The 27,991-nt window shown below is 39.5% G+C and overlaps 2 protein-coding genes across 13 annotated transcripts in view; both read right to left on the bottom strand.

Annotated features, from left to right (window-relative positions):
- Nucleotides 1–8: 8 nt before the first annotated feature.
- On the bottom strand, nt 9–18,252 carry pex5 (peroxisomal biogenesis factor 5). Of its 10 annotated transcripts, none has more exons than XM_026184535.2 (17): nt 17,730–18,252; nt 13,132–13,288; nt 11,317–11,355; nt 11,038–11,155; nt 10,801–10,947; nt 10,145–10,229; nt 9,268–9,358; nt 8,857–8,979; nt 5,902–6,015; nt 5,426–5,509; nt 4,984–5,103; nt 4,638–4,781; nt 4,362–4,432; nt 3,737–3,937; nt 3,470–3,635; nt 3,222–3,379; nt 9–1,770 (listed from the first exon to the last, which is right to left on the bottom strand). In XM_026184535.2, the coding sequence occupies exons 2-17, from the start codon at nt 13,243–13,245 to the stop codon at nt 1,524–1,526; spliced, it is 2,022 nt and encodes a 673-aa protein (XP_026040320.2). In that variant the 5' UTR covers nt 13,246–13,288; nt 17,730–18,252; the 3' UTR covers nt 9–1,523. The 10 variants fall into 10 exon arrangements, with proteins under 10 accessions (XP_026040320.2, XP_026040325.2, XP_026040319.2 ...); XM_026184540.2 differs by having other exon boundaries at nt 3,716–3,937; nt 13,132–13,281; nt 17,725–18,248; XM_026184534.2 differs by having other exon boundaries at nt 3,716–3,937; nt 13,132–13,281; nt 17,730–18,248.
- A 5,054-nt stretch (nt 18,253–23,306) lies between these two features.
- Nucleotides 23,307–27,991, bottom strand: part of clstn3 (calsyntenin 3) — a 30,740-nt gene continuing 26,055 nt past the window's right edge. For all 3 annotated transcript variants that reach the window (XM_026184357.2, XM_026184358.2, XM_026184359.2), the window contains 4 exons: nt 27,577–27,722; nt 26,656–26,791; nt 25,338–25,522; nt 23,307–25,180 (listed from right to left, as the gene is read on the bottom strand). In XM_026184357.2, coding sequence (XP_026040142.2) covers nt 25,031–25,180; nt 25,338–25,522; nt 26,656–26,791; nt 27,577–27,722 — 617 coding nt within the window. In that variant the 3' untranslated portion in view covers nt 23,307–25,030. The remainder of the gene's footprint in view (nt 25,181–25,337; nt 25,523–26,655; nt 26,792–27,576; nt 27,723–27,991) is intronic.

Genomic DNA, 27,991 nt, shown 5'->3' with positions numbered 1-27,991 from the left:
CAGATGTCTGGAATCAAAGCTTTTATTGCTGAATATTATATTAAACATTGCTGTCAGGATATAAGTAGCCTGAAAACAATTATAGTGCATCAATTATGTTACAATACACAGTATGGCATAGAGCATTATTTTACAATGAAGCAAGTAGTTTTACAGGAGCAATATGAAAAAGAGCACAGGAACCCAGAAAAGCCACTCTCATTGACATAATGTCTCTCACCCGACCCACACACACACACACACACACAGACACACCTTATCATTTGAGTAACAGTCCCGCTGGTTATCAGTTCATTATCCTGGCATGATAATGATTACTAAAAAATTAAATAAAGTATAACAAAAAGAGCTGTAGCACTTATGACTTGTATTTCTACTTTACAATGGCATAATCTGTAATCCTTCCGCCTGCTGAGCACCTTGGATCATAAGCAGCACTCTTTAATGTCAGAGGTCTTGTACCTTGATTATACATAACCGCAGAGAGTACACACATCTGATAATTGCTGTGTTGTTCCTCCATCAGGACCATCACTGATCAATCACACCGTTGCAATCAGGGATGGTTGCAGCTCTGGAGGTAGAGCGGGTCGTCTGCGAATTGGAAGGCCTGGTTAGATCCCTGGCTCATCCAGTCCTTTGTATGAAGAGGCATGTGAATTGATAAAACAGGGTTTGTAGTGTACAAAACACTAGCTTAGCTTTGCACCTGAGGGGGGAGGAAAAAAAAGATGCTTGCCTTCACTAAGTTCTAATATGATCATTTTATACACCTAACCAAAGTGACTGAAGTAAATACTTTTCAAAATGAAAAGCAGTCAACTAAGTCTCAAATGAACAAGGACTACAAGCCTCAGTCTCCTGGGTGAAAGTCTTATGTTTCACCCATTCATGAACCACAGCGTTGTCCCTACCAGACTCTTGTGTACATCTTGTTCCCAAGTTGTGAAGCGAATACAACAATGTGATTGTCCGGTTGCAATGGTGGTCCTGAAGCAAAGTTAACGAGATGCTGTAGGAACAACATCAACACAGTAATAATAAACTCAGAGGCCACCAAACTGTGAATAAAGACAGGGAGAGGACTGAGTGTCTTAACACAAACTAACATTGCTGGATGGTGAACAGATTAGTGATTAAACCATGTTTATTCTTGTTTCTCTTCTTCTCTGAGAAAGATTTTCAAGTTAAAATCATTCAGTCTGGTTCTCTTGATCAACAAAGGAGGAAATCCAGTGACTGCTGAACGTGTGAAACAGTTCGTGACTGGATTACTGCTGCCTGCTTCTCTACAGGTGAAGCCTGATACTGCAACACTTTTAAACACACATGTACACATGATGATGATGATGATGATGAGCACTTTGATCACTTCACAGTGTGTTCCTCGATCATCTTCTTTTAACTGTTAGCTGTACCATGTCCCCTTCATTCCTCCATTCAATCAGCTTCATTCAGTCACTCATACATTTACCTCCCAGCAAAAAACATTCACACTCAATGAGCCCTCTCCTGGCAGGTTTTCATTCAGTCCCACCATCCACCTCTCTCTGGCAGAAATGAGCCATCAAGGTGTCCAAGTCTCGCCTGTCGGCCGCGGCGTACAGAGAGCTCTCTCCCATCATGCTGAGAGCCATGCGCAGGGTGGACCAGATATTGTCGGACATCATAGTGGCCGCAGCTCCTCCGGGACCCCTTGGAGCTCTCGCTCCATCCTCTATAGCCTGGCGCTGGAGAGATAAAGCTTCAAGGAAATGCTCCACTGCCTCTCTGTGGAGTTAAAAAAGTGAACAGGATGGATTTATGTTCAATCTGCAATGTGCTGATATCAACCTGAACAGGCAACAGTAATAAAAAAACTTGTGTAAACTAAGTTCACTTTTGCAAATTAAGGTCCATTTCTCACTGGTGTACACTCTAGTGGCCACTTTATTAAGTACACCTGGTTAAGCGCTGTATAAGGCAAATATCTAATCAGCCAAATGGCAGCAACATTTAGCTTTTTAGACATGGCGAAGATGACCTGCTGACGAGAGATCAGAGATCACAATCCAATACAGCACCTCTGGGATGTCAGGGAATCATTTCGAAACAGACGAAAATGTCTGAGGAATGTTTCCAGCACCTCGCTGAAGGTATACCTTATAAAGTGAATGTCAATCATCATCAACACAAACCTTTGTGAAATTTATTAGATTTCTTGCACGTCTGGTCTAGTGTAGCATCTTTTGTGTGTGGTCTAGCTGTATCACATAAGCCCTTTTTGCATTAGTAGCTACTCTGATCTACTTGCCACAGATCGCTACGACTCGGATCGACTGGTTTTCCATTACAACCCAGTGCGCGAGCTTGTTGCCATAGCAATGCGTCTGGGCATCCTGCAACGTAATTAATATGCAACACGAACGCTACAACAAAGGTGGACATTGAGCCAAGAATATACCTACTGCTCGGTCTGTGGCTTTTTGTCAAACTCGGGGAACACTGCGGTTTTTTGTAGCCATTTCCCTCGTTGCTGGTTTCAAAAATGGCAGTTTTAATTTTCGTGAATGAGATGCACTTATGACTCATTGAGTGATGCTACTGACGAGCCAATCGGTGGCATGCAGCGTGACTTCTAGTACCTGCTTCAATCGCTTGAAACCCTGGCTGAGCAGGTACTAATAAAGTACCTGGTACCAGTTTCTATGGCCTCATGGAAAACCCTGAATAGCATGGTGAACCGTGCTGAGTTGATCGGAGTAGGTACTAATGGAAAAGGGGCTATAAAATACCTTCCACTAGGAGGCAGATTTAACTATAGACAGCACCCTAGTGGAAGGTAAAAACATCTGGGAAGCAGCATAAAATTGCTAAAGTTCAAAAGTAGCAATCTGACAGAATTTGAAAAGGCACAGAACGCATTTGATGTGTATGTAAGCAGCAGAATGTCAGTGTGTTTAAGACAATTTGAAAAGGGTATATCAAATGCTGATTTCACATAACATGTTTTTTAAAGGTTTATCTAAATGTAAACTGCTGGACTAATTCCACATCTATCAGAAAACTGTTCTGTTAAGAGAGCCACACTCAGGTCATCAGTGGTAAGGTTGTGAACCTTGACACTCCCCTATCATAAAAACCAGCTTCAGGAGGATTATGCATTTAATCTAAAGATTTTACTTCTTTACATGCCAAGACTCTCTAGCAAAATACACATCAAAACAGCACTGTTGTCTCACCTATGTGCCCCTAAGTTTACACAGCTGATTCCCAAGTTATAGCGACTGCGTATGAAGCCAGGCTGCAGTTCCAGTGCTCTCCTGTAGGCGGCCACAGCCTCTTCTGAGCGGCTTCCGTTGGCTAGCGTGGCACCCAGCTTATTCCACAGCAGATAGTCCTTATGGGGACAGAAAAACAAAGAAAGAGCTCAGAAACTGAGCACATGACATGAAGCCATTGGAATTTCTACAAAGGCTTCTTCACCAACCTGTGGAGTGACGGAGAGAGCAGCGCTGAAACAGTCCACCGCCTTGTCATACTCTCCACTGAGGTTGAAGAGGACGCCGAGACCACACTGAAGCTGAGGGTCCACCTGGGTAGGGTCAACATTGGCTGCTTGCAGGTACATGGACTGGACGTCGGTAAACAAAGACCTGCACAAGGGAAAAGCAATAAGGAAAGGGCAAAGAGAAAGAGGTATCTTTGTATTCTCCTAAACGTGCGTGATGCTCACTCTGGCAGCAATGACCCGAACCTCTCTCTGTCCTTCTCCCTTTCTTTGGAGCTGTCTTTGGAGCGTTCGCGCTCACTCTGCTCCCAAACAGAGTGGTATTTTGGATTGTGCTTTAGCCAGTCACGAAGAGTCTCACAGGCCTGCCTGTGCAGTGACTCATTGGTGAAACTGACAGCCAGCGCCATGAGGGCAGTCAGGTTGTCGTTCTTCAGCTCTATACACCTATGGGAAGAATGGTGGTAATAAAAAGAAGTAGTCAGACAGAAAAAACACGACTATTCATTTGGCAAAGAAACTCTTATTTGCAACGACAAGTGTTAAAATATGGAGGTGCTTTCCTGGTTGAAAATATTTCTTTTGAGGTGACACTCACATTAGTATGCATTTAAAAAGGTCTTAACAAAAATCGATCCTCACTTTAACATAGACTCTGTGGTGGAAAAACACATTTTTTTTTATATGCAAAATGTGTTTTATATGCTTACAGATACAAAAACTATAGACAAGAGACAACACCCAGATCTAGAGTAATAATAATAATAATAATAATAATAATAATAATAATAATAATAATAATAATAATAATAATAATAATAACAACAACTACATGTTTTACTACATGTTTTAGTCAACTTTGACTACTGACCTGCGGAGGGCGCTGATGGCGGCAAATTCTTGCTCATTCTCTGCCTGACAGGTTCCCAGATATTGCCAAGCCTGCAATTTAATGGGGGAAAAAAAGACACATGGTATTATTTCAAGGGCCTTCTGTTGGAAGCAGGAGAAAAAACATGGCTAAAATTAGAAGTAGGGAGACCTTTTGGCCCACAATGTTATATTAAGTAATAACAGGATGTTCTAAGAATTTAAAAAAAAAAAAAAAGTGTAATGCAAATGAGAACACAGCCTTTCAGAGTCTTACCAGCTGGTTGTCTGGTTCCTTCTGCACAGCACTTTCAAAGAACCGGACGGCACCAGGGATGTCCCCTGCCTCCATCCTCTTCAATCCCTCTGACAAAGGGTCCGGGTGTGATAAGTAGGGGTTCTCCTCTTCAAACTGATAGCCCTGCAAATGAAAACAAGGAAAACATTGAAACTGCTCAGAGAACTTGTGTGTGTATATGATTTTAATTAGTACTTAATAGGGTATATGAAACACAGGAGCACATTAGACATTGTGCATGACAGCTGTATGCGCAAAAATGCTGAAATCTTGCAACACAAAACAGATAGCAGCAGACGCCTGCTCTGAGCAGGCTGACGGATACCTTGTCGTAAGAAGTGCTGAGTAGCTGATCGAAGTCAGACAGCCAGGGATGACTCTCTGCATCTCTCTTCGCCATCTCCTCCCACTCCTGCTGCAGCTTCTCCCAGAAATCCACATCACTCTGACAAAATGACAGACATGCATCATTACTTCACAGCGTATTGGAGATAACTTTGACCTTTTTCAACTGGAAGACGCTGCTGCATCGATGATGCCTTATAGGATGGCCCTATATTTTTTTCGTTCCTTAAACAGGATTAAGTTTGTGGGTGTTTTAAAAAAAAAAAAAAAAAAATCAAGGGCACCGTCATGCCAATCATTCAGGAAAGTTTCCATTTTCAAACCTCAACTCCGATGACACTCAGTGCTTTAACCTCTACAATACTACTTATTATACTTGGCTTTGGGTTGAAGGTTTTTATTGTCACAGACTCTTGCCTCACCTCCACTGCGGCTTTCGCTTGTTGAAAATCAGGTCCTGATGTAGCGAACTCATCTACCCAGGCTTCAGCTGACTCCTCTGACACCTGAATAACAATGAAGAGCAATGGCAGTGGTTGATAGGAATCTGTATGCGCTGGCTGAGAAAACTGTTATTAGAAGGGGAGAACCGGGGCATTCAGAGAGGAAAAATATAGAGGGGAGTGAATGTGAAGGAGTAAAGAAATGAAAGGTGGAAGAACACAGAAGAAACCATTTTTCTCGTACTGCTTCCTTTATCTCCTTCCTAATTAACTCCCAGTTTTCTCCTGAGACAGTAAAAGCACTAAACAGCAACTAGATGCAGGAAATCTGAGACTATCTGAATGGATGGGTAAGATCGAAATTGTTAACACTGGTAGCAAAACATACAAATAAGTAACTACAACTGCAGCTTAAAATAAAACATGGATAGCTGCCATGACCACAGAGGTCGTACCTGCCTGACGACTCTGGCCCACTGCTCTGCTTGTTTAGCTTTTACTTTGTCAATCTTCTGATTCATCTCTGGGGGTTCCAGGGGAAGACTCCCTCCCCCCGTCTTCATCAGGAACTACGGAGGGAGGGGTGGCAGTAGGGAACGGGACAATGTTTCGAGGAAGAGGAGGAGTTGGTATGGAGGATTTTTATACAAATTTTTTGGAGGGGTGGGCAAAAAAGGAGTAATTTGAAGTATCAAGAGGAGCAGATGAATAACAGGTGTTAATGAAGGTAATGGTAAGCCAAGAATCCAAAGGCAGGTTAAAAAAATAAAAATAACAAAATAAAAAAAAAAATAGGAAAAGCACAATTCAGAGTTAGAGGGCGATGGCATAGATGTAATCATAATGTAGCATGAATATGGCTGACAGCTACACATGCACAACATAATGTGGAAGCCATTTAGGCCAGGAAAAGAACACGAAACAGATGTAAAGCAGAAAAAAGCAAACTGAGATATCAGGTCAAATTTTGGACTTACAAAAGATTAAATTAAAGTACAGATTATAGCTTAATTTATACTTCTGCGTTGAATCTATTTAGAGCCTACGGTGCAGCTCCTGCTGCCAGCATGTGCATCTATCCCTGGTGTTCCTGCAATGCTCTGCAATTTCCTTACCCAAACACTAGCTGGGGGAACACAGATCACAAAGTCAACGTTCAAGCGTCTTACACCTGCATTCTATCTGGAGGCCACCAGATGGCGATAGCAGTAGTTGCAAAACTACTAAAAAAAAAACCCAATCTTCCTGTCTTGACCTGTGTAAACACTCTCCTGATGAGTTCATGGGCCCAGTCACTTATTTTGGGTCATACTGAATTTAAACAAATGATGATGATAGTGATGCTATCTTTTAAAATAGAGGATTATCATTGGTATGAACCTGCACACTCACTGGCTAACCACCTGTCAAACAAGCAGTTTCACAGTCAGACTTTGTCACAGGAACCTTCTTGAGGTAATTGTTTTTGGTTTGTTTTTTGCAACCAAGATCCCCTCTCTTACAGTCGATTTGAAAAAAATGGCAACAGAAGAAGTAGCCAGAGAAGCTTAAGCCCAAACGGCGCCAGTAAACGAGACTGTGTTGATGATGCATTTATGGAGATACATGGTTACAGCATAGAGCTTCACAGTAAAAAGTAAAAACATCATAGATTCAAGGCAGAAGTATAAACACCCAATTTCTCCAAATTCTGACTAGATTAGTAAAAATTAGTAAATAAAAAAAAAATAAAATTAAATTAAAAAAAAATAGTTACTAACAAATCAATCTCTAGATCCAATTTAGGAGGTACAAAAAATAAAATAAAATAACCCAAACCTTCTTATTTATACTCTTTTAATCAGAATAATTTAAAAATCCCTAAGGAAATTATGTAAATCTCTAAAATTGAGCAATTTGCTGCTTTGCAGAGTATTTTTAACTTTCCAATTACATGATTCATTTATGCCCTCAGTGGTATATTTCTTTGTGCTGTATAATGCTTTAGACTAAGAATTTTTAAATAGACTTCTTCTAGAACGTTTGTTTCAGGAATTAGCCCATTAATATAGCAGGAATAACATATAACTGAATATATGTGCATTTTAAATATTATATGTGTTGATTTTGTTGTAGTTTTCCCTTCTAATCTCTACATTACACACTTGTAATGTTCTACAGCAAACTATGGATCACAAACCTAAAATGGCAAGACTTAGTCTTGAGACTAAACCTAACCTTTTCAGGATACAGAATGACTGAATAAAACAACATCACAGCAGTTCAGAATTTATATATTCTGAACTGCTGTGATGTTATGTATGTGTATATATATATATATATATATATATATATATATATATTTTTTTTTTTTTTTTTTTAAAGAACCTATTTGGTCATTTTAGTCACTTGTGGGTTAAAGATATTTAACTCTGATCTATATTTTTGGGGGGGTTGTGTGTATTTTTGAATGCAGTCAGAAATGTTATGCATTTACTTGACTAATTATTTTGTCTTGTTTTTCTGGATCAAAGATACAGCTTAAAAACCAACTGTTCAGAGTATACCTCACCTTTCCCCCATGATAGCTAAGTTAGCAGTTAAACATTGTTGTGACGGACCTTAAAATCCCAAAAGAGCCTCTATTAATTTGAAACCTTGATTTCATAAGCAGTAATGCCCCATGCTTTGTTAATACAGTTTCCTCTTGGTTTATGCTGGAAACATTGGGAGGTACTGGAATCTTTGTCTCTTGAGTCACCACTTAGCCAGTCTGAATGCATTTGAGATGCATCGTCTTACATCCTGAAGCCATATTGGTTCAACTGATCTAAGAGAAACATGAAATATCCAGCAGACAAACAGTCTGCAGCAGTATTATAGCTCAAGAAATCAAGCTTTCAAATCAATAAGGCTCCTTTGGGATTATAAAATCTCTCATTAATTCAGTCAAGTGAAAGGATTACGCCTCCGTACTTTTGTATCTGTCGTCTTGTAGAGAAATACATTTAGAGAGAAACTCGATCTGGCATCAGCCTTTTACTGCCTGAACAGATCGAATACAAAGCAATGAAGTTGCACCTTCTGTGAAATCCAGAATGAAAGGAAAATCACGTCAAGATGGGAAAACCCCAAATCTTGGTCGTGCACATTAAAATCTAAATGCTCAAGAGGAGAAGCTGACAGTTATGAGAGCCCTTTCTCTGCAAAAACAAATTCCATCTGCAACACTGCAGCCTGGAGACTCATATTACAAGCAGACTGGTGGCTGCTTCTGGTTACATTTGTGGAAAATTTTACACTGCAACAGATACTGGGGTGATGAGTCACAAGGCTTAGCCTATACTGGGCAACAGTGAACCAGTGTTCTACCCCAACATACAGCGTTCACAGTTGTAACCATCCTTTCCTCAGTGGGCTGCGACTCGTACCTGGTTGAGGTTGGAGGCCCAGTTCTGAGCATTCTCGGCCTGAGCTTTATCTGTGAGCTGTTTGTCTGTCTTGCTCTCCACTGTCACAGTGCCCTCGCCAATTTGCCTAATGAATCGCAGGAACTACACAACAACAAAAAACAAATTACAACAAAAAAAAAAAAAAAGGCATTTACTATTACTAATTCATCAGTTTTACACCAGTAATGCTAGTTTCTTCCCAAACCAGCAACTTTCTTCCCACACTGAGACAAAAGCCATTAAAAACCACAAAAATCATCTGTGCACCACATGCTACAGTCTCAAGGACCTACTCTACAAAAGAGTTAAAGAAAAAAGTGAAAGAACATGGTGATAGACATGTAAAAGGAAATGATGTGTATTACGGTGTCACAATGACACACTGCTCACCTCTGTGTTTTGTAACTTTGGGTCATCAACCTTTGAGACAAGCTCATTGGCTGTCTGCCTCAGCTCGTCTTCTGCTTGATACTCCTTAGTCCTGTCAGATTAACAATAAAAAAAACAAACAAAAGAAAACATAAATTTAATGCTATAAAACTAGAAGGTCTTGAGCAAGACTTTCCCATGATGTTTTAAAGTGGTCTAGAACAATAGTTCTCAGGGTTTTTGAAGGTCTTTCAAAGCCTTTCTTTGATCATTTGCTGTTTTTTCACTCATTTCGACATAAAATAGTTTTATTTTTGTACCAATAAGGTGAAGAATGAAGTTAGTCATAGCAAATACTGCTTTTCAAGCATATTAGAATTGTACACACGATTTTCAACTTATATTCTGTATTTCAATGTATATTTACAGATGTTTCAATGACACCCATTTCCAATATTTCATAGAATATAAAATATAAAGCAATGATGATGGCTGGCTCAAGACTTTTGCACAGTACTGTAGGTTGGAACAAATCACTTCAAATATAAACTGCATTTTACACTCTCGTATTTAGAGCCCAGTGCACAACGATGATTATACAAGGACTCTTTAAATCAGCTTTCACTTCATGTTCATCTGCTTCACTGACTTCTACCAGAGATTTAATGGATTAACTCAACACTGTCAGACAAGAGAATATCAGGTTAAATGTTTAACAATTAAACAGAAAATTCACTCACCAAGAAGAGAAAATTATCACAGTTTTTCAAGTGCTTTAAGTTCTGCCAACAGCACTCTTGTCCTCCTTGATTCTCCCTCACATGTCTACCCTACATTTTCTACATGTAATGCAGTGCTTGTAACCCCCTTCCACCCCCCGGCTCTATCCCCTGCTCACCATTCATTTGCTTTGTCTCCAAGATCCCCCAGCCACAACTTCTCCTCAGACTGCTCCAGATACTCTTCTGCCCAGCGGCCAGGATCTAAAAATGAGAGAAATTGAAAAATTAAAAACACAGCAAACATGTAATAATGACATAAGCTGTTTTCACCCATGCAGTGCGCCTAAAAAAACCCCAAAAAAAACCAAAAACCTTTGTAGACGCCTAACAGAGCTGCATGTGAGAACTCAAACGTCTGATTCTGCTGGATCGGACATTAAATGGTTTATAACTGTCAGCTCCCTTTTAAACACCCTGTGCCTGAACGCGTGTGAGAACAGTGCAGGTAATCATTCGGTGGACTCTCAGCACTCTCAACAAACAGGTTATTTTTAGCAGTGAGTAAATTTTAAAGTAGATCATCTCTTGCTTTGTGCTACATGTGTGAAAGGACAACCTTGGAAGAAGCTTGGATGCAATTCTGCTGACACTGTCCAGAGTTCATGAGTCAGAACAGCTACACTATGAAGACTTTGCCCTAAAGATATTCACTCTGATTTGAGCAAAAAAAACGTGATGATATGAGACAGAGTGATGATAACGGCAGAAAGATGATTTGCTCATTATGCAAAAAATGCAGAAGGCCAAGAAAAGCAATGAAAACAAAACATACCTGCTGCCTCGGCAATAAATTCTTTCGTCCAATCAGCATCTGCGGCATCGCCGAGCGCGATGAGCCCCGGGGCGGAGGCAGAATCAGAGCCTTGGAGGAACTCCTCCACCCAGTCACCAGAGAGGGCCAGCGCTGCCACATCAGGAGCTATGACAAGGAAATACAAAGAAGTTCAAATTTACTGGAAAAAAGGTTTAGAAAATCTTTTAAACTTCATCAAGTAATGATGAAGAGCACCTCTCTGTGGAGCTTGTCTGTAGCTCTGCTGGTCAATCTGCTGCATTTCCTCCAGCAGCTGACCCATGTCAAAGGTCTGTGGAGGGCGTGGAGGTTCCTGAAGGAACTCATTAACGAGCTAGAACAAAAACATTCATTTTATATAAAATCTAATGGTAACTCTTAATGATTAGAGTACATGCTGAGGAAACCTAAATATTTTGGCTTTAGGGTATAAACTTGAAGTATATACTGTACAGTCTTAGAGCAAATCATTAAAATTGAAAGAAAAGCACTTACATCTTCCTCAGTTGCAATTTCAATGGGAGTGGGATGAATCTGCAAAAAATAATAATGAAGTATGGTATCTATTAGCAAAATGTTTTGCACAAAAATGTTAAATCAAGCAGCTCCAGAGATAAAGGTCACAGGGAGCTTGAAAATATATAAAGAAAAGTTATTGCAAAAGCAACACTAGTGCTTTTGCTGTAGCCTGATGCCAACTGCACATAAAATTCTGGAACTTAACATTAATATTTTTTAAAGGCCAATTAGCTCTTAAACTGCTATATAACAAGGGCGACAGAGAACAGTGTTAGATTTTCTAATTAAAAGGAAAGATATACTCTTAAATTTACAGCCCTACAACAGATTGTGTTAAATCTTGTATTCTTGTAGCAGAGGCACTCTTACACATTTACTGTATGCTTTGATACAGTTTCTGCATTTTAAGTTAAAAGCATGGATCCAGGAAATATTGTTCAGATCCTGACTCAAAAAGCTCGATCAGTTACTCATAAGAAGGAGCATTTCTATAAGCATCTCGATGCAAAGTGGGTGCAGGGTAATGTTCTGTTTTGCTGATGAAGAACTTGCCTTCTGTCTTTGACAATGGCGACCACCTCAATTTTCTCAATAGGATAAGAATCTGGGCTCTCCTCTGGAGCAGATCATAATACCTGTCAGTATCTGCATAAATGTTCCTTTTCTGTGGCTGCTTCTTAGTTCAGGTTCTTTTCCTTGTCTCTTGTCTACGGTGTGCCACAGGGTTCTGTTTTGGGGCCTTGCTCTAGCTTCAGTCCATTTTGAGCACTTTTAAGGACATCTGCTCTCATGTCCACGCAGATGGAGAGTTGCACGCGCAATCGGAAATTGTTATTGTTATTATTAAGATTCTGGTTTTGACTTTCAGAGCTCCACATGGACAAATACCTGAGTACTCATATTTTCGTCTTTTGTTTTGATGTTCTAGCATTTTTTTTGTGAGGTACTTTGTGATTTTTATCTTGAAAGATCCAATATTAGTAAAATTTTACTTACTTGAATTCAGTTTTATGTTGTTCTGTAATTACTTTGCTGTGCGTCATGCAAACAAGGGCCCCTCATTAGCAGGAGTAACAGAACATGGACGAACCCAAAAGCAAAGCTACAGCTGTTAATGGTATTTTCACACCTGCTACACCAACTACTTTTAATTATGTTTGTTACTTAACCAGAATCTCCTGTCAGGACTGAAAAGCTCCCACGAGATGAGGCAGGTTCTCTCTCATTTGTTTGTTTGGTAGCAGAGATGTTATGTAAAAAGAAGCAGAAGGAATTGCTGGAAAGCTTTATTACTTTTAAAGTAACAAAGTTTTGTCAGGAAGTTGATTAGTATTATTTGATAACAGTATCCCCATTTTTTGTCATCTCCACACAGAAAAAGAAAAAACTAGCTTGGGTATGAATGAAACATCCGAAAAACTCTGAGATAAAATGAAACAAATGCAAATAAATTTTGTTGTCAGGTATTATTTCCCTAATGCATACCACTGAGCAAATTGAAACTCTTGAATGTAATTATTTGTTACATTTTATTTTATAAAGTTACAAAAGGAAAGCTTAAGTATAGTCTATTGTTGCCTTAAATAAAAAAAATAAAAAAAGAATATCAGGCTCTTCCTCACAGATAAAAATGAGTGTTTATTAATTTAATGTTGAAACTCAAAGCCAAAGTTTGCTAAAAATCAATAAAGAGACTGAAAAATAACAGGGACATTTCTAAGTGACCCCAAACTTCTAAGCATATCGTGTAGACTACAGAGCTCAGGGCCTGATGTCTTACAAAATACTCACTGGAGGTGCTGTGGCGTTCCGCCATGGCCCCCCTTCCTTGGTCATGTGACTGGTCAGCTTCATGAGGGGATTGGCTCCCCCGCATTCTGCCTCCACCAACTCACGCATCGCCATGGCAACACAAGGATGAGGCAAACCCAATAAGACCACCTGCAAACTGAGAAGAAGAGCCATAAATGAACCACTCATATTCAGTCTGTGTTCAAGAAAAGTATTGCTATGAGAAGAGACTTATTACAGTTTTATTTTGTCTTCAGCTTAGCTTCACTAAGTTTCCCCGAATGGGTTGGCTTGTTTTACTTTAGTTTTGACTGTTTACTTTTTTTTTCCCCCATGTAAAGTTTTCAGTTTAGGTTTTATTAGTTTCACTGTTTTTGTTCCTTTTGTTGGTGACAGATCAGAACAGATATAATACAAATACTTGTCTTACAAACATTAAGAAATTCCAGTCCCACTAAACATCTACACTAAATGCTCCTCAGTGAGAAACCCTAAAACAAAATACATTTTCTATACATTTATTTTTAGTTGGTTTTATTTATTGTATGTAGGGCTGGGCTATATCATACCGTTCACGGTAATACCGGTGTAATTTTGGGCAACGATAGGAAAATGAAATGTCGCAATAGAATATGGGTAAAACGCGCATGCGCAGTGCCTATGTTTACATATGCACATGGCGGCGACGCAGAATGAGAGGGGCGAAAGTGGATTGTTGAATGAAACGGATGAACCAGAATTGGTTTGTAAAAATGCTGCAACTACAGTGGTGTGGAACTGGTTTGGCTTTCGTCCGTTAGATACACAACAAAGCACTATTTTTTTGTAGAGCATGCTAGCAGGCCGTCGTTATTACCGTGTTTTTTGGAAAATACGGCACACTTAAAATCAATCCTTTGATTTTTCTGAAAATCGACAGTGCCCCTTATAATCCCGTGTGCCTTATGTATGAATTCTGGTTGTGTTTACTGACCTCAAAACGATTTTATGTGCACGGCGCTCGAAAATCAGTCAAATGTTTTAGTACGGCTATCGTAGGCAGGCGCCTCGCGGAGTGATACGTACTGTGCTTCAACATAATATTACCGTACTGTGTGTGTATAACCTCTTCTTAAGTTTTGTGGATATTATACATGGTTATGTTGAGGATATGTCAGCTAATTTCCACTGGAAATGCCTTTTGGTTAAACTGTTGCACTGTTACATTTTTATATAACTTTAATGCACATAAAAAAAACAGCTGCTTGTTTAAGTGAAAATACATTGATGGGGTTTTTTGCACTAATAAAGTTGCGGAGTTGTAAAGTATTTTGTCTAGTGTCAATTATATCGTCAGTTATATCGTTATCACAAATTTTCAAATGTATATCGTGATAAATATTTTTGGTCATATTGCCCTGCTCTAATTGTATGAGTGTAAAATACTTTTGTAGCTAGTCTTTCTTTTTCCCTAATGTGCAGGCTTTTTTGTGTCCCGCTCGGCATCAGCTGGAAAAGGCTCTACGCCCACTCTATGACCCTGCATTGGGTAAGCCATCCAGCCATCCACATTCTTCCTCTCTCACAGAGCTAACACAGAAACAGATAACCCTTCACGCCAATTTAAAATCACCAGTTAAGCCAACATGTGCGTCTTTGGAATGGGGTGCTTCCAGGAGACCTGGATCCAGGACCTCGTTGCTGTGAGGCAACAGCGGCTAACCACAGCACCGATGTGTCGCCTCTGTCAGTGCGCCCCAGGGCGGCTGTGGCTACAATGTAGCTTGCCATCACCAGTGTGTGAATGTGTGTGTATGGGTAAATGACTGAATGTAGTGTAAAGCGCTTTGGAGTCCTTAGGGACTAAGTAAAGCGCTATACAAATGCAGGCCATTTACCATTTACCATGAAGAACATGCAAACTCCACACAGAAAGGTTCCAGTCAGCAGGTGGATTCAAGGCCACTTTGCTTAAAGATGGCACCACTGACCACTGCACCACCATGCCATCCAATTATCATTTTATCTATTACCATTTATTTTCTTTTTTCATATTTAGTTTTACTGTGATAGTCATGCAATGGACTATGTAGAGTGAAGCACCTCAATGGAACAATTAAAAGACGCAGATCCTAAAGCATCCAGTATGAGGTCCAATTTCTAATTAGACACTTAAATATTAGAGAAACTAAACAGTTATGCACCAATAACTGAAAAACCATCCCCCAAAATATAAAATGTTTTAATTTTTAACACTCGACATATTCAACCCTGAAAGATTTTTTTTATTATTATTATTATTATTATTATTATTGTTATTCGGCACCAGAGAGTAATTTTAAGTTCAGTTAGTCCTTCACATTGTTTTGTGTCCCTTCCATCACATCTAAAAATAATTATTCAATTTCCTGACCCCTTTAACAGCTGACAGGCCGAGCGAAATCTTCAGGCTGCTCAAATAGCCTCATGAAACGCGCACAAATTCAAGCTCCATCTGCTGTTTTTCATTTCATCTTCTGGCTCTTAGTGAACCATTAATAATGAGAATATGATGGCTCAGCAGGCACAGGCATCCACAGCATGTTTCACTTAACTCATCTGGTACGTTCAGGAGATTTTAGCTTTTAAGAGCGTTTACGAAGATAAAGAACATCAGCATCACTATACTAACACACTGACTACATGTAATACTATTTTATTTAAGCAAATCTTCTAATCAGTTGAGAAATGCTTATTTTGATAAATGCTACCACAAATACTCTGGATTTGTGTATGCATTACTGTTAAAAGCTCTTGAGCCACCCCTCATTTCTTTATATTTTGTTAGGAAAATTGAAAATACATGTTTATTTATACATGATTTATTGAAATGTGCAAACATGCATTGAACTATAGAATATAAGCTGAGAAAAAAACAAAAACAAACACCCACCAACAAGATTTGTACTACTCTAATGAGCTTTAAAGTTAATATTTGAAACTTTGTTATGCAAGCTTTCTTATAATTTTATTAAGTAGTCTTCAGGATAAGTTCTCCTCTTTGGACGTTGGCTGCCTTTTGTTCTGTTCTCTGTCAAGACGATCCCAAACTGCTTCAATCATTTTGAGGTAGATGCTCTGGGGAGGACAATCCATGACTGATAAGTGTTTTGCTATCCAGGCAGTGAATTAAGCTGCTGTCAATCAGATGCTTTCCAAATGGCAAAATCTGATGGATATTCTGTGTTTAAAATTCCATCAATTCTAACAAGATCCCAGCACCACTGCCTGAAAGGGAGGAAAAGGTTCATACTCACCGTTGTACCACACTGACGACAGTTTGAATCAAAAATTTCAATTTGGATTCATCATTCTAAGATTTGCTGCCACTGATTTTCAATCAAGTTCTTGCATAATTTGGCATACCACAGCCTTTTCCACTGACACCAGGTTCTTCATGGATTTTTTCCTGATTCTTCCAGCTGCTTGTACTATAGTTGACACAAGACTGGTACATTGCTTGTGTTAAGTGCCTTTTATATGCTTGAATGATGGATAGTGGGTCAGTGTTAAGAGACTAAAATAAAAAATTGGTCAGGTACAATTACTGAGCTAAAAATGAATGAGAAAAGAAACAAAACAACCGATATCTAAATAAAAATACCTTCAGAAAGCCTTGAGAACTTGAGAAGTGTTCAAGACCACTTTGATATATTACAAGAATGTTTGGCTCCTCTGTGAAGCAAATTATAACGAAATGAAGAGCAGCATGTTTGCACAACACTCCATATCAGGTCTAAAATAACAGCTATATAAACTGCAAACATTTCAACTGATCCTGCTCCATCTGATGATTACTCACCTAAACATTTAAAAGCAAAATAATAAACAATACCGTGACACTGTTTCACTCTGAAATGTAGTCCCAGATGTATGAAACTCTGCTGCTGTACTTCAATGACCCCTATCAATTACACATGCTGACCTCCCTGGAGAGGAGGAACATAAAAATGAATTCCCTTCCTAATCTCGCATGTGAGCGTCTACCTAAAAACTCTTCAGTGACTATTACACAACACCTTACAGGTGGACTGTTGTTCTTGCTGTCTAGGCTGAAGATTTAAAGGCTACTTTAGTCCCACCGCTTCAAATGGCTGCTGTATTATGATTAGGGTCAAAGTAAGAGGATCAGACAGAGATATTAATACACACATTACCAAAGACGGGCCATTATGACACCTGTTTATTGACTACAAATCCACGGAGACGATAGGAATAGGCGAAGGTTGCCTTTGTCACACATAGTCCACTAGTTATAGATATCAACTAAACACACCTGCCTGCATTGTTACCTTTCTGGGAGCACTGTGTAATAAAATAGAGCTGATCGGAGCTAACTGCAGCTTCAGCTACAAACAGCAACATTAGCTCGATAAGCGATACTCTGTGTTATTTATGTAACCAGCGTGCGGTTCATGAAACCTAAAGGGAAACGGAGGACGCTCACGACCGTCCGGAACTCAAAAAATATCAGCTGTGGCTAGCTGGCTAGCTGCAGTAGGGCCAGTGCAGAGATCACTCCCGTAGTGTGCACCCAGCGAAGAAGCATGAATAGAAGGGAAGCATACTGTTCACCTCACCGCCGACAGCTGCTGCTGTATCCGAGCGACAGTCCCTCACTCCGGCGGTATGTCCCCTCTTGTCCCGCTCTCACACCTCCGTCCGAATAAATTTTCCAGTAACCGTCCGAAACCAGTCGCTGAGTGCTATTAGCTCCCCGCTTTTATTTACCTTCCTCCCCCATGACCCACAAAACCCTTCACCGCTAGCCTGGCTCGTGAACGTTACGCCAGTTACGTATTCTTCAAGTGGTTTTACGCATGCGTAAGGAAGCGTCAGCGCCTGGGAAAAAAGGCGTAAAGAGCCTAACGTTAAAATGTAACATGCCTGAGAACAAAGTCCGCTTCCCGGATGAAACATGTATTTGTTAAAAAAAACAAAAAAAAAAACACGAAAGTAACGCGCAGTGCTGTGCAGAAGTCTTCAGCCAACCATCATTTCTTTATATTTTACTTCCAAAGAACCTGATTTCTGTCTTTGATAGTAGTTTTGAGAAATAGTTCTCCACGCTTTTAGAGATTTTCACTTTTTCTCTTTAAAAAAAAGGTCATTTTCAGCCCTGTTCTTATACCAAACCCTTTCAGAGGAACGTTTCTACGTTTTAGCCACTAAACACTGACATATGAATAATGTAAGCATAAAAACGACACCTAACAAGGTTGTGTCTGCATATAAAAGACAATTTAGCCAAAAAACCTAAAGGTGTTTTATCTTTATAGAGTTTGTTACTAGCAGTTTATCATAAAACCACATCATTTATTCTTATTTCTTTACTTGAATCTGAATAATGCCAAAGATAACACAATTTGACAGACATAAAGTTATTTATTTCATATTCTGTATAGTTTTTCATATTTATATCCTGTCCATATCCTGTACATAGCTTGTACTCACTACAGCCTGTACATACTTATAGTTATAGAATATTCACAACATACTTCATACCGTGTACATTATAACATAATAGACCCATTTCTGTAATATACTTACATATCTATATTATTGCTAATATATATTGTAATATATCTATATCACTAAGCACTTCTGGATGGATGCAAACTGCATTTCGTTGCCCTGTACCTGTGCATGTGCAATGACAATAAAGTTGAATTCTATTCTATTCTATTCTATTCTATTCTATTCTATTCTATAAATCTGTATTTTTACAGAATCAAAAAAGTGCTTTTAACAGCATTTGCGACTACATATAATACTTTTTAAAGAAAATCTTCTAATCAGTTGAGAAATGCTTATTTTGCTAAATGCTAGCACAAATACTCTGGATTTGTGTATGCATTACTGTGAAAATGCACTGGGAGTCGAAACCTGGTATATCTCAGCATGGTGTGCAGTGTGTCCTTAAAAAACAAATAAAAAAAGTATAGTTCAGTAGATGAAGAGTATCTGAAATTAATGTCCTTACAAATTAGGGAAAAAATCCAGCAAAGGGCTGCATTAGGGCTGCATTTTAGCCAGTGGTGTTGGGGATCTTGTCCAAATTTATGGAATTATGAACATAGAAAGGCATAGGGGCCATCTGGAAAACATGAATTGCAATATGTTCATTTTTCAGCACTGATCCCAAACACGTCGCCAATAGTGTAAAAGCATACCTATATAGAAAAACACACAATGTAATGCCTAGTTATATAAATCTTTGAGCTATAGATTGTGTGTCACACTTTAGGTACATGTTAGTTTTACATGATCAGATAATTTTGAATTATAGGACATTTAATGTAAATTTAGTGTTGCTGAACTGATCATTTTGCTTAAAAAAGGATCGGAATGCTTTCTCTTTCATTTTACTGTCATTTATTTAAGTAGAAGCAGCCACAGAGGACAGAAATCTGCTGCCGTACTGTAACAAAGGTTGATATGTAACTGATGCTTGTGCCAAGCTAATAAGGAAAATAATCCTCACATCACGCTGTGGCAGGTTTACCACATGGTACTAACACAAACAGCCAAGTTCAGGTCTTCCACATGTTTCAAAGTGAAAAAATTTTCATTTGGGTTCAGAATAATTATGATAATCCTTGGCTTATCATGCTTATTACAGTTCCTGAATTCTTTTATTTTTTATTTAACACATGTTAAGCTAAAAAGAAGAAGCAATGTGTGAAAAAATAAGCACACCCATTGAGTACATGGTAATTAAGAGGGTAAGTAGCAGCCAGGAGCAGCCAATTATTCAGTTTGATGTCTGCTGATGATCAATTAATCAAACAAAAGGCCCAAAAGGACCTCTATAAAAGTTATGGCAGTGTGCTGGTCTGTGTGCGTTAACACGGTGTCAAGAAGGAAAGATTTTAGCAGTGATCTTAGAGAAGCAGTTGTTGTTGCCCATCGAATGATTATTTACAAGTGGAAAACTCAGAAAATGCTCAGATAAACTGCAAAGTGCCCAAAATCTACACCTCAGACTCTGCAGGCCTCTTTTAGCATGTTGAATGTTAAAGTTCATGACAGTATAGTTAGAAAAAGACAGAACAAGTATGGTTTGTTCAGAGGGTTGCCAGGAGAACATTTATTTTCTCTAAAAAGAATATGGCAGCATGGCTATTGTTTGCAAAGCCACATCTGAACAAACCACAAAGCTTTTGGAACATTGTGCTTTGGAGAGACAACACCAAAGTGGAGAACAAATACAGCATTATCAGCACAAACACCGCATATCAACTACCAAACACAGCAGTGAAGCGGTGATGATTGGGGCTTGTTTTGCCGGCACAGGACTGGGGCACCTTTAAGTCTTTGAGCTGACCATGAACTCTTTTAGATATAAAAGAGAATCCAATGTGAGGTCATGTTCTTGACAGCTAGAGCTTTTTATAAACTGAGTCACGTAACAGGACAATTGTCCAAAGAACAGCAGGGAATCTACAACACTGTGGCTTAAAAAAGCAAAGAGTCACTGTGTTGCAATGGTCCAGTCAAAGTCCAGAGCTCAACCTGATTGAAATACTGTGCTGAGACCTTAAGAGAGCTGTGCATAAATGAATGCCTACAAGCCTCAACTGTTTAGTTTTTGTTAAATAATGACACGTGGTGGGTTTTTATTCATCTGAGTTTGTTTTTACCTCGTTTTAAGAACTGCTAAGGACTACATTATTTTTTATGTTCTGATATAACGCCTTAGAACTGAAAGAGGGTGTTCTTTCTTTTAACCATAACCAATGTTTTGAAATATCCAAAACGTGCTCAGATTTTTAGAATTTTTGACTATTTTATCATGTATTTGAATTTTTCATGTAAACCTTTAACTAAACTTCCAAAATTGTTATTTCTCTGAGTAGTTCTCTACTCGAGTTACCTTTTTAAAGTATGTCTATTTATTTGTTAGCTGTTGTCTAGAATTGCTGCATGAATGATTTTCTATATTTTTCCAGCACTAAAATCTTTTGTTATTCCACTGATGAAACTTTCTACTGACCTTCCTGTTTCATTTTGATTCTTTTTTGTAATCGGTAAATTATTGCGTGAGCTACTTTTGTTGTTGTTTGTTTGTTTTATGGTTATAGCTTTTGCTTTCTTCTTCAAACATCTGGATACTTCATAAGATATTCTAGTATTGACTGTTTGGTCCTTGTTATGACTTAATGGTTTTTCTGGTGTTGACTGTCAGATTTGTAGTCTTGTCTTTATTATTAGTAATATTAGTTCTAGTTCCCCAGTGTTTCTCTGCCAGGGGCGTAATTTCCAGGGGGGTTAGAATAGAATAGAATTCAACTTTATTGTCATTGCACATGTCACAGGTACAAGGCAACGAAATGCAGTTTGCATCCATCCAGAAGTGCTTTAGCCACGATACAGATATATTACAAATATATATTAGCAATAATATAGATATGTAAGTATATTACAGAAATGGGTCTATTATGGTATGTTATAATGTACATGGTATCGAGGTATGTTATGAATATGCTATAACTATAAGAATGTACAGGCTGTAGTGAGTATAAACTATGTACAGGATATAAATATGAAAAACTATACAGAAATATGAGATATATAGTTATACAGAAATGTGAACTATGCAGGTTATAAACAGCTGTAGAATTAAAAATTATCGTATTGAACAGAATGATTATTTACACAGAGCTATACAGTAGTGCAGTTAAGATAAGTGAGATATGTGGATAATTTCTACAGAGGCTATATAAAGTGCTAGTGGTTGTGAGTGGTGGTTCAGTCCATATTATTGTGTGTTTGAGGGTACAGTTGTGTGTAGGTGGTTGTGGGTGTGTGTAGGTGGTTGTGGGTGTGTGTATGTCCAGTCCATGTGTTTAATGTGAGTCAGATGTCAGGAGGCAGAGTTCAGGAGTCTGACAGCTGTGGGGAAGAAGCTGTTCCGGTACCTGGTGGTCTTAGTCCGGAGGCTCCTGTAGCGCCTCCCAGAGGGCAGGAGGGTGAAGAGTCCATGTGATGGTTGACTGGGGTCTTTGATGATTTTCCCAGCCCTTTTCAGACACCGCTTCCTGTAGATGTCTTTTATGGCAGGAAGTGGTGCTCCGGCGATGCGCTGGGCAGTTTTCACGACCCTCTGCAACGCCTTCCGGTCCGAGGCAGAGCAGTTCCCGTACCAGACTGTTATACAGTTGGTCAGGATGCTCTCGATGGTGCAGTGATAGAAGTTCACTAGGATGTCTGAGGACAGGTGGTTCTTCCTCAGAGTCCTCAAGAAGAAGAGGCGCTGGTGAGCCTTCTTAACCAGCTTGGAGCAGTTGGTCGTCCAGGTGAGATCCTCGGAGATGTGGACTCCCAGGAACTTGAAGCTGCTCACACGCTCCACAGCCGTCCCCTTAATGTGGATGGGTGGATGTGGGTCAGCATTCCTCCTGTAGTCCACGATGAGCTCCTTGGTCTTCTCAGTGTTAAGCAGCAGGTTGTTTGTGTTGTACCACTCAGCCAGACGATCCACCTCCTCACTGTAGGCGGCCTCATCGTTGTCATTGATGAGGCCAATCACCGTGGTGTCATCTGCAAACTTAATGATGGTGTTAGAACCATCGGCAGGTCTGCAGTCATGGGTGAAGAGGGAGTAGAGGAAAGGGCTCATCACACAACCTTGTGGTTATCCAGCCAGACATGTTGGGGGCGGTTGGGTTAGGGGGGTTATGACCCCCCCCCGATAATCAGACCCAACCAAAAAAAAACCCCAATAAAATTATAAATTATCTTGCATAAATAGGCTGTTGATTTTCTTTACTCAGTTCGGTTAATACCAGCAAAATAGTTGCATGTTTAATCATATGGGAATTTACCCAGATTTATTTATTTATTTATTTAGACAGAGATCTTGATCCCCCCAATTTTCAGCACGAAGTTATGCTGATGTTCTACAATAGATTTTATAATCATATCATAATCTGTAATATAAGATTCAATCTTCAGGGTTAAATTTCATGTGCAAAGTCATACTTACAATATTGTTATTTCCAAGAAAACCCTCTCATGGAGACGTCATATAGTGTTTTTATTATGAATTTCGCAATGTTTTCCGACAGTTCTCAATAACAATTAGTCAGGATATTCCATGTTGTCATTGTATCAATAATTACAGGTAATGTTTGAATAGTAACATAGTAATAATATAATTTCTTAATCAATGCAATGTTTATTCCTTCTTAACATCACACTCAAAAACAACAGGCTTTTATTTACTGACAGCGTTAGCACTGCACATTGATAGGCTACACAGACGGACAGCAAGAGACACAGAGGGACAGTGAGGGAGAGGTGAAGGGAAAAGGCGGTGGGGTAGGGAAAGGTGAGGAGTAGCACACGGTTGTACATTCATTAAACCGAAAATACCGGATGTGGTGGAAATCAAATTCAAAAAGAAATAATAAAGAAATATTTTGAAATGTGAAAAATAATCGGCAAGAAGTGCGCGAGATGAAATGAGTGAGACGCTTCTTGGTATCACAACAATGTGCCCTCCTTTTTCTGTGATATCGACAAGTTCTTAAATTACAACAATATTACACACAAATTAATAGACACTCATCAAGCCAGGGATTATCATCCTTATCACTACTACTATTATTATTATTATTATTATACTGTTTTTCGATGCTGTTAAGGGTGATTACTCAAATGGGGAAAAGTAAATGATGATCAGCTTTCTCTCCAAATGTGCAGATAAAGAGAAGAGTGGCTGCAATAATAATAGTAATAACAATAATATCATAATAGTCATCATCGTATGTACAGAAAATTCATTACAATCAATACAATCAAAACTGCCCAAGCTGAGCGGACATTCTGGAAACAGCACGGGTAGCGTTATGGAGTGTGTCTGCGTGTTTCTGTTTGTGTGTGCATGTGGCGTCTTGCAGTTACTGTAAGAGCAGTGTGCAGTGAGTCAAACAGTGCAGTCAGAGTCATTTAGAGGCATTGCAGCGGTCACTGTGTGTGTGTGGGAGGGGGGGCTCAGAGGTCAGGTTACACCAGCTTTATTGTACGAGGTGATGTTTTGTCATTTTGTGTCACGAGCTGAAACTTTACGAAGACTCGATTTTGAAGTAGAAACCACACCGAGCGGCTCTCAGTCTGCCTTCTTGGAGAGCTGCAGAAGTGCCAGCTTGGGTTAAGGATGAAGTGGACGCTAAATAAGTTCCTAATAAAACATAAAGTGTTCTCACAGAAACAAAAGCAAAACACCTGCAAGCTTATCATGAATACGTGACCCCGTGATGTCTGACCCCACTGTCTTTACTCTGTGTTTGGACTTGGCCGAGGAATGCGTCAGGAGAGGATGCAAAGAGCGAGAAAAGAGCTTGTGCAGACTTCTCGGGTTAGTCTAATGAACAGATGTGTCAGGATCGAGGCTTGTGTCTACAGATCTACTCGAGGCCTACATGTTGCAACAAATTGTCCCTGTTTCCATTTTGTAAAGATTTCATTCTGTGTTCGAAGACAAAAGATAGAATACAATCTTATTATTACTTTTTTTTTTTTTTTTTTTAAACAAAACAGTCTTATTCAACCAGTATTACACTATACAGACACATGACCATTTTGTGATTTAGCACTGGTGCACCACATACAAATTTGGTGGGGTTTAATCAGGTGGTTAAATTACATTAGCTGTATACATTGTGCCACTGAACATTTAGGTGGAGGCAGCCTGTTGTCGGCTGTAGGTCACATATGGCGTTGGGTGTCAGGAGTATTACGGTGACTGCATTGTGCGTCGTGTTTGTAAGCTTACATTCCTTATACTAGTCGTTCGTTGATATTAAAAGTGTTGGAGTGTGTGACTGGTGAGCTGGGTTGTGGTTTCCATGAGAACGGGTGCAGAGATACATGTGGCTCAGTAGCGACGGGCGTTGCCGTCTCTGCCCTCCTTCTTGATGATGATTCGCTGGTCATCGCTCGCGTCGTCAGGCGACTCTGCTACCTCCTCATCCTCCTCCCCCTCGCCCTCCGTGTCGGCAGAGATGCCCATACGAGACTCGTAGGACTGGGGGAAAAAAGAAGTGGATGAAGAAGTGTGATCACATCAATAATTATTGTTTTTTTTGGAGGGAATACTCTGAAAAGTTCACGCGTGTGAAGGCAGACGAGCAAACACTTTTGGCAACATAAGACAAAGAATGAAAATCAAACATCTTTATTACCTCCATTGGGTTTACGATGATGGTGAGCGCAGAGTCGTCCCATTGACTGCTGCCCTCCTTAGCCCCGCCTCTGGCTCCTTCACCACGGCGATGGATTGAGCGGATTCGGAAAACTCCCAGGATCACCATTACAACCAGGAAACCTACGCACACCATTATGATGACGGTGGCTGCTCCTGGGACCACTGGAATAAAATAGAGCAATCAGATTAAAGAATCACACCACAATTTTCCAATTATCACCCTTTGAAACAACAAAGTCCCACAGCAATTAACTGATCACAACTACCTGGGCACCAATGCCTCGTGTGGCTGTTGTTCTTCAGAATTATTAAAACATGCGATGGATGGGGTACATGGGGAGCACTGTAGTTCAATTCTGAGTCATGTGTATGTGTGCTGTCCTCCTGCCTTAAATGCTCACTTCCATATGTACAACCTAATTTTGTTCATAGTCATAAAATTAAGTTTGTTTGCTAAACGTTAAAACTATACAGGTGCCGTACAGTCATTTTAGATTATGGTTCAAACACAGGCTAATTTGATCTCAAGAGGGCTGGAGCAGTAAAACCATTACATAACACCCTACAACGAAACATTCATTTACAAAATAGATGACGAATAGCCCGAGGTGTTTTAAAAAAAAAAAGAAAAAGTCAAAGATGTCTCAATTTTTTTCACGTTCAGTCTACTGTCATTGTAGAAAGAAATCCTGCTGTGGCAAATCACATAAAAGCCTTTGTGTCAGTAAGACGTCTACAAAAGCCATGATGATTCAGACCTTTGAATGGATAAAACAGCACTTTAACCCACTCTCATGACTTGCTCAATCCTTAACAACTTGGAACAAAATGCTCCTGGTGCAAAATACGTGAAACGGTGCCAAATTTGCACCCAGGCCAGATGTTTGACACCGGATTAGGTTACACATTATATCTGTAACCAAATCCAAAGGCTCTTTCATCATATAGATTAAATCCTGGTGATTACATTCAGAGGTCTGCGTGTTTGGACAGACTTTCAAAAACTACTGCAGTATTTTATCACCAGTGTGATTTAGTGTCTGTGACTTTAATTAAGGTAGGAAGTGTTTTTGCCATTGTTTTTTATTAAATTGTAACATCTTTGTAGATCTTAGTCACCTTTAAAAGAAATATTGGAAAAAGTACCCACTGGGCTGTTTTTAAGTCCAATTTATATTTACTTTAGTTTTAATTACTTATATGTTTTGGTATTCAACATTATTTTATCTTTCATGCTGAAAGATTTTAAGACATCTGAAAAAGGTGCTATTAAAAAAAAACCCCAGAAATGTCACCTGAGTTGCGATGTGGATTAGGTAGGGTGTGTCCACTCAACTCTCCAGCATGGTGGGACGGATGGAGGAACTGCTGCTGGGAAGCGAGCAGGTGGGATGGGTGGTACAGACTGTCCAAAGAGTGGAGGAAGTTCACCTACAGAGAATTAAAAACAGAGAAGAAGAAAGAATGACTTCATTGGCTGTGTGGTTAAACTGCGTTGCTCCCTCACAACATCTCCAATTGCAGTTATCATTGGAACATACACTCGGGTGTTGTTAGCTACACCTGATAAACTGCTTGTTAAATAAAATACATATTCAGCCAATCACGTGGCAGCAACTCATTTGGGTACGCAAACATGCTCAAGACGACCTGCTGAAGTTCAAACCGAGCATCAAAATGGGGAAGAAAGATGAAGTGATTTTGAATTTGTCATGGATGTTGGTGCCCAACAGACGAGTATTACAAAAACTGTTGATCTGCTGGAGTTTTCCTACACAACCATAAGTGTCAGTTCTCTGGGAGAAAATGCCTCGTTGATACTAGAAGTCAGTGGAGAATGGTCAGCAGTAACTCCTTATCCACAGTTTTCATTTGATATCAGAGCTACTGGTACACGTCCACCCGGAAGGAAAAAACAGTAATGTTGTCCTTTGCCATCCAGCCATCTGGCACCAAATTGTGAGCACACGTCTCCTAATGCTGCCTTACAGGCAAAATCATGCAAGTCCCTGCTTCTCCACAGCAAATATGGCTGTTGGTGGTGGCTCATTTAAACTGTAAGAATGTAGGTCTAACCTGAATTACAACGGTGTGTGCATGTAATGATACAGACAAGCTTTTTATGTCATTTCAGATGTTACGTGACCATCAGTCTTTGGCATTGTCATCTCTGACAGCTACAAAGACTAATGTGACTGGCTGATGGTTATCTTCACCTCCAGAGTCAGCTCGTTGCTGGTGTATCTGCCATTCATCTCAGAACAGGACAGGCGGAATCGTCTCTCAAAGCGAGCTGAGCCTTTAGCCAGTCGGTAGCGGACAGAGCGAAGGACGTCCTCATACACAGAGATAGATTCAGCACCTGTGGAGGTGCAAAACACAAACAAAGGAAAAAGGACAGCACAGAAATAAAGACAAGAAGTCAATGCAGAGACAAAGGAGAAATAACAGGAGGAGATTAAAAAGGAGTGACTGATTAGTCGCTCTCTCTTATCAGATGGTTAGCTTTTGTTTTAAACTTCATGGCAACCTAATATATTAATTATAATGAGGGTTTTTTATTATAAGGATTGGCACCAATCAAGACTTAGCAATATTTGAATCACAATGCTATGACGTGTTTTCCTTTCC

The sequence above is a fragment of the Astatotilapia calliptera genome, chromosome 11 (assembly GCF_964374335.1).
Source record: "Astatotilapia calliptera chromosome 11, fAstCal68.1, whole genome shotgun sequence".
In the NCBI taxonomy this organism is placed as follows: Eukaryota; Metazoa; Chordata; class Actinopteri; order Cichliformes; family Cichlidae; genus Astatotilapia; species Astatotilapia calliptera.
This window is presented reverse-complemented; position numbering and strand designations above follow the sequence as displayed.